Source organism: Triticum urartu, chromosome 4A, assembly GCF_056163025.1.
Source record: "Triticum urartu cultivar PI428250 chromosome 4A, HENAU_Tu73, whole genome shotgun sequence".
Classification (NCBI taxonomy): domain Eukaryota; kingdom Viridiplantae; phylum Streptophyta; class Magnoliopsida; order Poales; family Poaceae; genus Triticum; species Triticum urartu.
The window spans coordinates 239,009,895-239,021,641 of NC_141876.1; the positions used below are offsets into that span (position 1 = coordinate 239,009,895).

The 11,747-nt window shown below is 45.7% G+C and overlaps 1 protein-coding gene across 3 annotated transcripts; it reads right to left on the reverse strand.

Annotated features, from left to right (window-relative positions):
• Positions 1 to 3,827: 3,827 nt before the first annotated feature.
• LOC125551674 (uncharacterized) lies at positions 3,828 to 11,277 on the reverse strand. Of its 3 annotated transcripts, XM_048714952.2 has the most exons (13): positions 11,108 to 11,277; positions 10,933 to 10,996; positions 7,057 to 10,830; positions 6,244 to 6,788; positions 6,097 to 6,170; positions 5,657 to 5,741; positions 5,361 to 5,447; positions 5,135 to 5,207; positions 4,904 to 4,947; positions 4,692 to 4,820; positions 4,499 to 4,600; positions 4,289 to 4,417; positions 3,828 to 4,176 (listed from the first exon to the last, which is right to left on the reverse strand). In XM_048714952.2, exons 3-12 carry the CDS (start codon positions 10,565 to 10,567, stop codon positions 4,367 to 4,369), a joined length of 4,701 nt encoding a protein of 1,566 aa, XP_048570909.1. In that variant the 5' UTR covers positions 10,568 to 10,830; positions 10,933 to 10,996; positions 11,108 to 11,277; the 3' UTR covers positions 3,828 to 4,176; positions 4,289 to 4,366. The 3 variants fall into 3 exon arrangements, with proteins under 3 accessions (XP_048570909.1, XP_048570908.1, XP_087374347.1); XM_048714951.2 differs by having other exon boundaries at positions 7,057 to 10,996; XM_087518221.1 differs by having other exon boundaries at positions 10,933 to 11,277.
• Between the last annotated feature and the right edge of the window lie 470 nt (positions 11,278 to 11,747).

The window sequence follows — 11,747 nt, forward strand, 5'->3', positions numbered from 1 at the left end:
CAGCTTGCCGGATCTCCTCACGGGCTGCTCTGGATTCAGACTGCGCTTCTCTCGCCTCTCGTAAGGCCTTGTCAAGTTCAGCCGTTTTGGTTTCATTATCCTTCTCAAGAAGTTCACAGCGGCTAGCAGCATTTTTTAGTTCGAGCGCCATCGTGGATATCTTCTCCTCGTCTTGGCGCCGAGCAGCTTGTTCGGCTTTTAACTCAGCCGATGCCTTTTCGGCAGCCGCATTACTAAACCGGGCCTGCTCCTTGGCCCGGGCCTGCTCCGCCCGAAGAATTTCAACGGCGGCAGCACCATCTGCAGCCATGCATATTCCAGTATATAACTTCCAGCGTCATGCTTATATCACAAAAATGTATGTGAAGGGACTGCCCCGAATACATACCTTGCGACTCGTCAAGACGCATATTGATTAACGCAATGTCATCCCCGGCCACATCAAGCTTCCGCTGCAGCTCAGCAATATCTGTAGTCTGGGAAGTAGCTAGAGGGGAAGCAGCCTATCTTTAAGTTAATCAGATTAGTCCTTGAATATTTCTTCTTGATCCTCCGTTCGCCTCCCATGGGAAGCCAACCCGAGTCTCAGGGGCTACTAGCTATACACAGGTGCATCTTTGCAAATAAAATATAGTTGAAAACATTACATCACAAACCTCGAAGCCTCTTAGCAGGCTCATGAAGGCTTCATTCAATCTGCTCTTCGCGGACAGAATCTTCTCAACCACCGTACCCATCAAGGTACGATGTTCCCCCGAGACAGATGCTTTTCGCGGCATATCCCTTAATATATCCGGCGCCGCCGGGTCTCCGGAAGCCGTTGTAGGCGCACGACCATCCTTTGAGGGAACCCGTTCAGCCGTCTCCAGAATCATCGTTGGCTAAAAACCGAACAGTCCGGGGACTTCATTATCGTCCCCTGAATCCCGAATGATCGGAGGTCCACCTTCGGGTACTGCCTCTTTCATCCCCTGCACAGCTTGTTGATCAAGAAAAACCCTTCGAGATGACACTTCGGAGTCGTCCGCCTTATTGGGCGAGGAGGTCAGGGGAGGCGTCTCGCTTTCCATCATCTCTGGGAGGAGATCTCCCGAAGAAGAGGATTGCCCAGAAAAACTCTCTGCCGAACTGTAAAAATACACAGGCACATTACGTATCTCTTCGGTAACAGGAAAGGAGCGGGACGCTATCAAAGCACCCCGGATTCACTTACGGTTTGGTTGAGGGCTTGTCCTCATGACGGAGCTGTTCAACGGCGTCGCCTTCCAGTCCCAAGCCGCTCGACGGTGGCATCTTGCCCCTCTTAGGAGACCGCCCCTCCCAATCTTCGGAGGCGGCCCTTTTCCTCCTAAATGGAGAAGGGATACTGGCTTCTCTTTCGCCTTTTTCTTCGTGCGAGGAAATGTCGATTTCTCCGGACTCAGTATCTAATTTACCTCCAAAACGAAGGTCCTCCCGGGTCTTCTCACTCTCCGCCTTGCCCTCCCCTACCGGCGCCTGGTGCGGTGCCGGTGCCAGCATCCTTGTTAACACGGGGTCTGCTGAGTCTTCGGGAAGAGGGGCCGGACACCTAATCCGTTCCGCTTTCTTTATCCAGCCCTGGAAAAGGATGGTTTGCTCAGTGTCTTACCACAGGATATCTAATTATGAGGTGTTCGCCGGGCGAGTACTTACCGGGGTGTCCAAATGGTTACAGTCTAGGCCGATATCTTCGGTGGTGTCCGGCCATTGTTTTCGTCTCCCGGAGAATAGTTTCCACATTCCTTCGTGCGTGGTGCCGAAGAAGCGCTGAAGAGTCCGTGGCCCTTCTGGGGTAAACTCCCACAGGAGGAGAGGCCGTCGCTGGCACGGCAGGGTCCGGCGGACTAGCATTACCTGAATAATGTTGACAATATTGATATCCTTCTCAATGAGGCTTCGGATGCGACTTTGCAGAGTCCGCACCTCGTCAACTGATCCCTAGTCCAACCCTTTATTAATCCACGATGCAAGCTGAATTGGGGGTTGGATCGAAACGCAGGCGCAGCTGCCCACTTGGAACCGCGGGGCTCGGTGATATAGAACCACTCCTGCTGCCATAAGTCAGAAGATTCTTTGAAAGATCCTTTTAGCCAGATAGCGCTGGTAAGCTTGCTCGCTGAGGCACCACCGCATTCCGCCTGCTCTCCCCTCTATCATTTGTGGTTTCACATTGAAGGTCTTGAGCCACAAGCCGAAGTGTGGAGGAGTTCGGAGGAAAGCTTCGCACGTGACGATAAACGCTGAGATGAGAAGAACGGAGTTCCGGGCGAGATCGTGAAAATATAACCCGTAATAGAACATGAGCCCCGGATGAAGGGATTGAGGGCGAACCCCAATCCTTGGAGGAAGTGGGAAACGGACACGACCCTCTCGCCGGATCTGGGGGTAGGGATAACCTGCCCCTCCGTGGGAAGCCGGTGGAGGATTTCTGCGGTCAGGTATCTGGCCGCCCGACGTGATATCCTCCTCTGTGACAGAAGAAGCCACCCACCAGCCTTGACAGCTGGATCTGGACATGACTGAGGCTTACGGAGGGTGAAACCTGGGTGTTGGAACTCGAGGTAGTAAGAGTCGAGGAAGAAGCAAGCGTGGAGAAGAAAGGCGGGTCTGTGCCCCTTTATAAAGGCCGAGAATATCGAACGCCTCCTCCCGGGCCTTAAAATTTGCCTATTCCCAAGGAGTTGTACCCTAAGGACGGTTGGGTTACCCACGTCTATGTCGATAAAAGAATCCCTTAATAAGGAGGCACGATCTCTACTTGGCTAAGACGTGTCAATGACAACCGCGTTTCGGAACGTGGGGACGCAGGCGAAACAACAGTTCGAAATAATGACCGGACTGACATGATGTCATGTTGTAAAAAGTTGCCAGAGGATTGGACTTATAAATTATTACGCCCTCTGTGGAAATATATGTTGCTCGTGCTGCCAAGCCGAACTCGCTCGTCCAAAGACCATTGTGGAGTATACTGAAAGAAGGGAACCCGCCTTGCAATGCCGAAGAGAAATCTGCGCACCGGACTCCTCGTCATTGAAGCCAGGTTCGGGGCTACTGAGGGAGTCCTGAACTAAGGGGTCCTCGGGCGTCCAGCCTGTTGGCCATGGGTGGGACTGATGGGCTGTGAAGATACGAAGACCGAAGACTGCACTCGTGTCCGGATGGGACTCTCCTTGGCGTGGAAGGCAAGCTTGGCGATCAAATATGTTGATTCCTTTCTTTGTAACCGACCTTGTGTAACCCTAGATCCTCCTGGTGTCTATATAAATCGGAGGACTTAGTCCGGAAACAGAGATACTCATTACCATAGTCATACAGGCTAAACTTCTAGGGTTTAGCCATTACGATCTCGTGGTAGATCAACTCTTGTGATACTCATATCCATCAAGATCAATCAAGCAAGAAGTAAGGTATTACCTCCATAGAGAGGGCCCGAACCTGGATAAACATCATGTCCCCTGTCTCCTGTTACCATCGATCTTAGACGCACAGTTCAGGACCCCCTAGCCGAGATCCGCCGGTTTTGACACCGACAACCGGGACGTCATCAACACTCTCCTCGCCGACCTTCGATCGATGGCCTTCTGCTTGGCGCCCCCGCTCCCACCCACCCCCCCCCCCCCCCCGGCCCTTAGCACTAACCCTTGGATTCCTCTTCTCGGTGTGACTTTTGTGTGTATGTGTGTTTGAACCTTCTTGGATGTTTGGCTTGAGCAGTTGCTTTATAATATAAAGCGAGGCGGAAGCCTTAAGAAGAAGAAGAAGAAGCAGCAAATAGCATAACCTAGCAAACTGACTGGAACAGGAAGGAACGATCAATACTGACTGGACGCTATATTTATTCTGCGAATAAATTGTCCACAGGCAGAGGCAGACAAAATTAAAATAACAAGATTGACATGTGCAAAACGCAACGTCATCACCAGCAGCCAATCCAACAGACTTACTTGATGATATTTGAATTCTTGTCTTGTTGTTCTAGTACAAAATTAGTACTACTACGATAGTACAGCAAGGAAGAAGAAACTAACTCAAGGGACCTCCCATTCTCAACCAAGCTGCAATATGATGGCATCGCTCGTACAGACTATGTTGCCTACTCCGTATTATACACACCGTCCATCTTGCATCAGGAGCATTCCCCAACCATTCATTGGCCTGTGGAAACACAAGACAATGTATATGTGAAGATTGACCTCCTGCAAGAAACTACTCCTACTCCTTAGCAGGCAGGGCAGGCAGGGAACACAACAGGTTAGGACAACAATACCTCGCTGCACTACCCCTCTGCCTTCACCTTCTTATGGACATTGCTGTGTGCCATAGAGCATTGTGCCCAGACTGCACCTCAAATATCAGCGACTGGCATCTTCCAGTAATTCCAGGTGTTGTAGTCCTCCTGGAGTCACCACCATCAGGTCAAGGTACAAAACACACTGATGAAACTCAAGTCAAGAATCAGAAAACACGACAGACAGACCTGCTCCGGTGGTGACGATAGAGGAGGGAACACCCGATTCACAAGAGCATGCAGGGACATGTATGATTTTGTATTTACCCGGCGATTCACAGCAACTTCACCCTGCACCAAACCACAAATATAAACAAACAAATGCCTTCACTTACTGGACTTTATTCACACTATGCAAATGCACATGCTTTTCATTTCTTACCTTGGGATTTATTATGAAGATCTTGCCCATGGGAATCCCAACCTTGAGGTAACTAAGCTCATCAGTATCTCTATTCCCAAATCCCGCATAGAAAGGATGCGAGTCAGGAGGAAATAGTGCTTTGATATCCTGTATGTATGCAACACTTTATTACTACATACTTGTCTTTTCTTCTCGATTTTATGTGTCTTAGGGACTAGTCAGTTACTCACCGCTAGGCATGAGATCTTGAATTCATGAGGAGCTCTTCTGATAACTGCAAAACAATGTCAAACAACGGTGGTTTCAATACTTAATTCACTTGGCACAGATCAAACAAAATTCAGCAGCCTCCAGATTCTTCAGGTCCTCATCACTTCAGAAACTCAAACTTGGCACTAAAGAAAAACTGTGCTATACTAGTTTTTTAAAGTCTGTCCCTAATATAAAAGGCTAGTGCTCACCTTCTCTGTACAAAGATGGAAAGAGGCCATCAGGAGATATCACGACAGGGCCATCAGGAAGTGCTTTTCCGTCCTGAAATCCATATTGACACGTTGGTAGAATAAGATAGATCAACACTTGGCACTCATTATTAGATAATTGGGTATTCAACATATAAAGTATTATCACCACTTGTGACTTTAGGGCACAAACAGATGAACAAAGGGTGGGAGAAATTTTTAATACCTGCTTTAGGTTGAAAAGGAACTGTCTTGTTAGGTGGGCCTGTGAAATAGAGCGTGCACTTAGAAAAAGCAGGTGATATCCATTTTCCTGTGGAAGGCCATAAGAACAAACACAATTAAAAACATTTTAGGGGCAGCTTGCTGCAAAAATTCACACAGAAAAACAAACATATGCAATTCTTCAGGCATTTGGAGAATCTTCTGTGGTTGGAGAAAAGATGATATATAATGGATCAATTGCGACTGTCTTGAGCTATATCTGGGAATGAACTTTAATACTTCTGTCTTGCTGCATACCTGTATTGCAGAAAATAAATGAGCAACTCCATTTTGAGACCAGTCAACACCAACCATTGGCATGAACTGACCTAGAACATCAGACCTGCATTTATAGTTACAGTTATAAATATTTGAATGTATGGAATAAGAACAAAATGCCCCTATTTTGTAGTGAACAAAATGCATATTTGAATGTTTGGAATAAGAAAAAAACTCATGTTCTTCCCTCCCTCTTGTAGGCAGATAGGATAAGTTCCATCAACCAAAAAACAGGACGTTATTTTTCCAAACTCTTTTACTTATATAGTACTACTTTTCATTTAACACAAAATGTCGTTTTAAAACTGAAAAGGTAATAAGAAGTTAATCAAATCAAATGGAGTATTTATAAATCATTATGTTCCTGGCATTCAGGAGACAGATTCAAAAAAAATGCCAACTGGATTTGCCCAACTCACTTGGTGATAGTTCCATCAACATCTGATATGACAATGTGTGCATTCCATTCCCATAAATATATGTGAGCATCTACCTGTCAAAAAGGCGGGGAGGATGAGAAACTGCATGGGCAAATCAAGTGTGATGATGAAAGAATGGCAACTAACCTGCTGTGTCCCAAGCATAGCAGTGGAGAAGGTAAATGTCACAATGTTCCTGCCCTCTCTGAGATGAAGAGACGCAAGCTCCTCAGATGTTGGAGTGAGCGATCGCACCTTCCCCTCCATCATCTTTGCACTGCGTTTATTTCTTTCTCCATCTGACTCGCTAACAGGAATGGACAAAGTACTCGCGACTGTGCTCTCACAAACTGGCTGGATGCTGTTAATAGTCCTCGTTCTTTTGAAACTAAATGGCCAGATTCTCCAGCTGCCACCTTGTGTTGTGCTTGGCTCAACTCGCTCCACCTTTATCATACCTTGGTGTTCAAAGAGCTGTTCCTCTCTAAAAGAAACCATCCCCCGTACGACAGGTGCAGCTACATCCCAGGGAAAGTAACGGCCAGAAATCCTAGCAACTAGCTTGTCGTTTCTTATCAATGACTGCTCCATGGCACGGAACTTCTCTAAGGTTATCTTCTCAGCATCAAAGTTTTTGCGCGCAGCATCTGCTCCCATGCCTTCAGATAACAAGTGCCTGCATAGGGATAATTCTACAAAAATGACACAGCTAGCGATTATTACACTGACACATACAATATTGCAGGCAACTAACAAAAGTAAAAAAATGAAACTGGATCCAGTCCCCTGAAATTGATGAATATGAATATATCTACAAAATTCACTGCACATGCCGCAGAACAGAATTATTACTAAGATTTAAGAGATAGGCATCACATTTAATCTGCAGAACAAAATAAATATCATTAAAGCCTACTATAGCGCACAGACGTATTAGCTCATATAGTAAAACAAACTCACCCACAACAGGGTTGAACGAATTGTCTTTCAGGTCATCAGAGTGCTTGTTATCAGGCACTGGACTGTTGATGAGCTCACACAGGCCACTATTTTCTTTTGACTCACTAGTGCCTTCTAGTTCCTGCTCTGAAAAGCCAGAGTTCTTACTCTCGACTTGATCAACCCCACTATTCTCACCATTGTACAGTGAGCGACTTACTTGAAAACCATCAGATCTTTCAAGATCATTTATGTGAGGACAGAGATTTGGTGCAGATTTGGCCTCCAGATTACTATCACATAGATGCAACTCACTTCCAGGAATAGGAATAAGGATAATCTCAGGCCTTGACAAATCAGAATGTTTTTTGGATGCATTTTCGAGATCAGTGTCATTCCCTCCCTCTTCATCCGCATCACCATCAGCTTCATCATGCACTCCTTCACATGCTGTTTTATTAGCTATTATATCATCCAGGGTCTTTCTATCAGCAAAACTTGTAGTGTCACTAAATTGAAACTGAATTTCATCTACAAACTCACAGAACGGCACGATTGTTTCTGCTTTATCCCTTGGGGCACTATTTTCTTTTGACTGACTAGTGCCTTCTAGTTCCTGCTCTGGAAAGCCAGAGTTTTTACTCTTGACTGGATCAACCTCCCTGTTCTTACCATTGTACAGTGAGCGACTTACTCGAAAATCATCAGATCTTTCAAGATCGTGTATGTGAGAACGGATATTTGGTGCAGATTTGGCCTCCAGATTATTATCACATAGATGCAACCCACTTCCAGGAATAGGAACAAGGATAATCTCAGGCATTGAAAAATCAGGATTGTTTTCTGATTTATTTTCAAGATCAATGTCGTTTACTCCTTCATCTGCATCACCATCAGCTGCATTATGCACTCGTTCAATTGCTGCTTTATTAGCTATTATACCATCCATAGTCTTTCTGTCAGAAAAACTTGTAGTGTCACTAAATTGAAGCTGAATTTCATCTACAAACTTACAGGGCGGCACAATTGTTTCTGCTTTATCCCTTGGGTCCTCAGGCACAGGCACTAATTCAACTCCACTTGCGGAACTAGGTCTGTTTTCATTATCTTCCAAGTTGGCGTTTTTTGCTTCGACTGTGCTCAAATTGGAAAAATCAGAAATAATTGGTGAAAATTCATCTTCTAATTTATTATGGCAAGCAGATAAAGACACAAGTGCTTCTGCTTCGTCCCTTGGCTCGTCAGGCACAAGCTCAATGTCAACTCCACTTGCAGAACCAGATTGGTTCTCATCATGTTCTAGCTTAATATTTTCTGTGTCGACTTTGCTCAAACTGGAAAAATCAAAAACAGTTGATGAACCTTCACCTTCCACTTTGTTAGGGAAATCAGGTGTTTGGACAATGCACTCTCCGGGCTCGTCAGGCACAAGCTCAATGTCAACTCCACTTGCAGAACCAGATCGGTTCTCATCATATTCTAGCTTGATACTTTCTGTGTCGATTTTGCTCAAACTGGAAAAATCAAAAACAATTGATGAAACTTCACCTTCCACTTTATAAGGGACATAAGGTGTTTGGGCAATCCACTCTCCGGGCCTGTCAGGCACAAGCTCAATGTCAACTCCACTTGCAAAACCAGATCGGTTCTCATCATATTCTAGCTTGATATTTTCTGTATCGACTTTGCTCAAACTGGAAAAATCAAAAATAATTGATGAAACTTCACCTTCCACTTTATTAGGGAAATCAGGTGTTTGGGCAATGCACTCTCCGGTCACACTTTGAATTTTTGGTGGCTGATTGAAAGAAACATCATGTTCCCCATAGCATGTTTTAGTATTCACCGTGGAATCCTTTGCTACAGTGTCAGAATCATTTTCATGCACATAACTCAATATATCTATACCACCAGGAGCATCAGGAAATATTAGACCATGCTGACAAGCTAAATCATGAGATGAGCTGGTATTATGATCATTTGCAACAGTGTCCACAGAAATATCCATGTGATCATTGACAAGAGTACTGACAGAAATATCCTTATCAGGAAGATTAGCTTGGAAGGTTTGAGAACTAGAGTCATCAAAAACAGAAACTTCTGGAACACCCACGTTATACAAGTCTTCTTTATTGCTAGAACTATGATTTGACAGTGGCCTTTCCTTGACATATTCCTGTTCCAATCTTCCACTGGAGACTCTGGAACACTCTTCAAACTGTAGACCATCAGCCAATGAGATGCCTTCAGCATAATGAACTTCATCAGCCAAAATATTGGACACATCATATGAGCTCTCCAGAGTCTCCGAGGTACTTATAATGACCACTTTCTCTTGGCATGCCTCATGACCACAAGCAATCGATGAACCATCATGCGTTTCACTTGAAAAATATGTGGTTGTGCTAAAAGTTGGTGAATTCGCTTCAGTAAAATTTTGATTGAACTTGTCGGAATCAACAGTGACAAACTGTGAAACCACTTCACTTTTACAATCAGTAATGCCTGTTTCAATTGCATGAATTTCAAAAATGCCATTGGAAAAAACCTCCGTGTGCATTTCCCTTACTGTAACATCTTCAAGATTACCCTGCAACTCACCTTGAGTATCAACAGACTCATTGATACTTTTACCTGTATCCAAATCATTTGACAGATGTTCTGATCCTGGCCGGTCTATAGTTGACATGATCCCATCAGTCTTATGCGCACAAATGGCAACAATCTCCTCCTCGACACTAGTGGTTTGTATACAGTGCGCCTTTTCATCTCCTGAACTCCTCCTTCCTCCATGTGGGCTACCAACAGTGCTGTTCACATTCTCACAATTAGAGCCCATTGCTTTATAATGATCAAAGCTACAATCTGGCAATACCATTTTTGCGGTTTCCCCTTGATTACCGTTGCCAGCATCTCTCAGATGACTACTGGAAGGTTCATGATCAGAACTAGGAGCTTCCGAACCATGCGAGAGATTTGTCAACCACTTTGTATCAAGGAGTTCGGCTGCAATCTCCGCGCGCTCTAATGAGCACACGCTATCCACAGCAGGGGCATTATCCTTATTTGGTTTCCGTCCAAACATCCGCTCAAGTATGGTGCTCTGTCTTGAGACTGTCCTCGCAGGCATCTTCCCATCCCCAGCACTGGCCTCCATGGTTGAGATATCACAAGAAGTGCTCTTGGACTTCCTTAACTGTGCATCCTGCATCGTCACCTCCCGTTCATCCCCCAAAGATGAAGTGGACACAACAAAATCCCCTTCCGCAGTAATTGAGTCTGCATCCCTGAGAAAGTGAGCCTCACCATTGCTATCCAAGTACATGTGAAACCCGGCTTCGACACCATTCACAGCAATGTTTACCACCTTCTCCCTTGTCTTGAGAACCCCCTGGAACTTGCCAAATCGCACATACCATGGCGAGCTCTTGAAGCTGCCATCCTGCTGCTGCACAACAACTATGTCGACCGCACCACCAAATGGGTGGAATGGACCGGCGACACTGTACAAGACCTTTCCGACGGCATACATTTTGCCCACAATCTGGGAGCTTTTGCGCGGCACGGATCATCAGACCATGAAACACTGGAACCTCTAGCATGGGAATTCCGGGCGACCACGACCATCCATCTCAAAGAACAATCTTTTCACTCAATTAACAATCAGGAGAAATTATCAAGAATATGCACCTCCTAACCCTTATTGATTTCACCTCAAAACTCCAACCAGTTCTTCAAGAAATCGGGAACTTCCCAATGCCCCAATTCGGGATTGTCCCTGTCTACCTTGTGTCCCTGCTGAGAATCCGAACTTTACGACAATCCAACAAGCTAATGCCGCGGGATAAAATAAACAAACCACCTTGGCAGGATCGAAGCGACACCGCCCAAAAATACCTCTGATTTCGCCCCAGATTCGACGAATAAGAACACCCTGAAGAGATCAAATCTCATGGGTAATCTGAACCAGAGAAACAACAAACCAAGCTCACAAATCAGAGCTCGAAAAGAAAGGATCTGTCCACGATCCAAGCAAGAACCAAGATAACCGAGGAGGCTCGACAGAACTCACAGGGATTTGTGTATTAGGGATGGCTGATTACGGAGGTTCGTTAGAAGGAATTCGAGCGGGCGTGGGAGAGTATATCCCAGGATTAAATGATGCCGGAGAAGGGATAATTACACCCTTCACCGGCATAGAATTGTGTATCCTGATGACGTCGCCACTTTACTTATTTATATTAGGGAAACGCTTTATAGTCCGATCCCACGCCTCGTGTCAGACCTCTCAAAATCCAACGCTTCAAAATCCAACGCCTTGGAAGCAAAGCTATATATGAACCCCTACATTACCACAACCTTAGCAAGGGTAACGCCCATCGACGCTGCCTTCGCCGCCACCGCCGCCGACTACATGGATCATCTCATTGGTGAGTACGTCGACGGGAAGCGTCTCCCCGTAGATGGGGAGATCCTACTAATTTCTACGACGCGATGATGCTGATCTATGAAGGCGGTGATTCTCAACACTGTTGTGATCTTGATCCACCAAGATCAACAACAATGGAAGTGCACACATGCGCCGACGGTCGTAAGCGAGAGTTTGATGGTCAATCCCCTCGGTGAGCGGCCATGTGAGATCGATCATCTCACAATATCGACCTCCAACACTGCATCACTCTCTCCATAGCGCCGGCAACGACCGCCACCTA

Excerpts from the sequence above, each read along its gene's own strand:
- LOC125551674 (XM_048714952.2), bottom strand. The coding sequence starts at position 10,567 with ATGTATGCCGTCGGAAAGGTCTTGTACAGTGTCGCCGGTCCATTCCAC. Across the intron at positions 5,742-6,096 it reads GTTGATGGAACTATCACCAA|GTCTGATGTTCTAGGTCAGT; the intron begins GTGAGTTGGGCA and ends CTATAAATGCAG. Across the intron at positions 5,208-5,360 it reads TCCTTTTCAACCTAAAGCAG|GACGGAAAAGCACTTCCTGA; the intron begins GTATTAAAAATT and ends TATGGATTTCAG.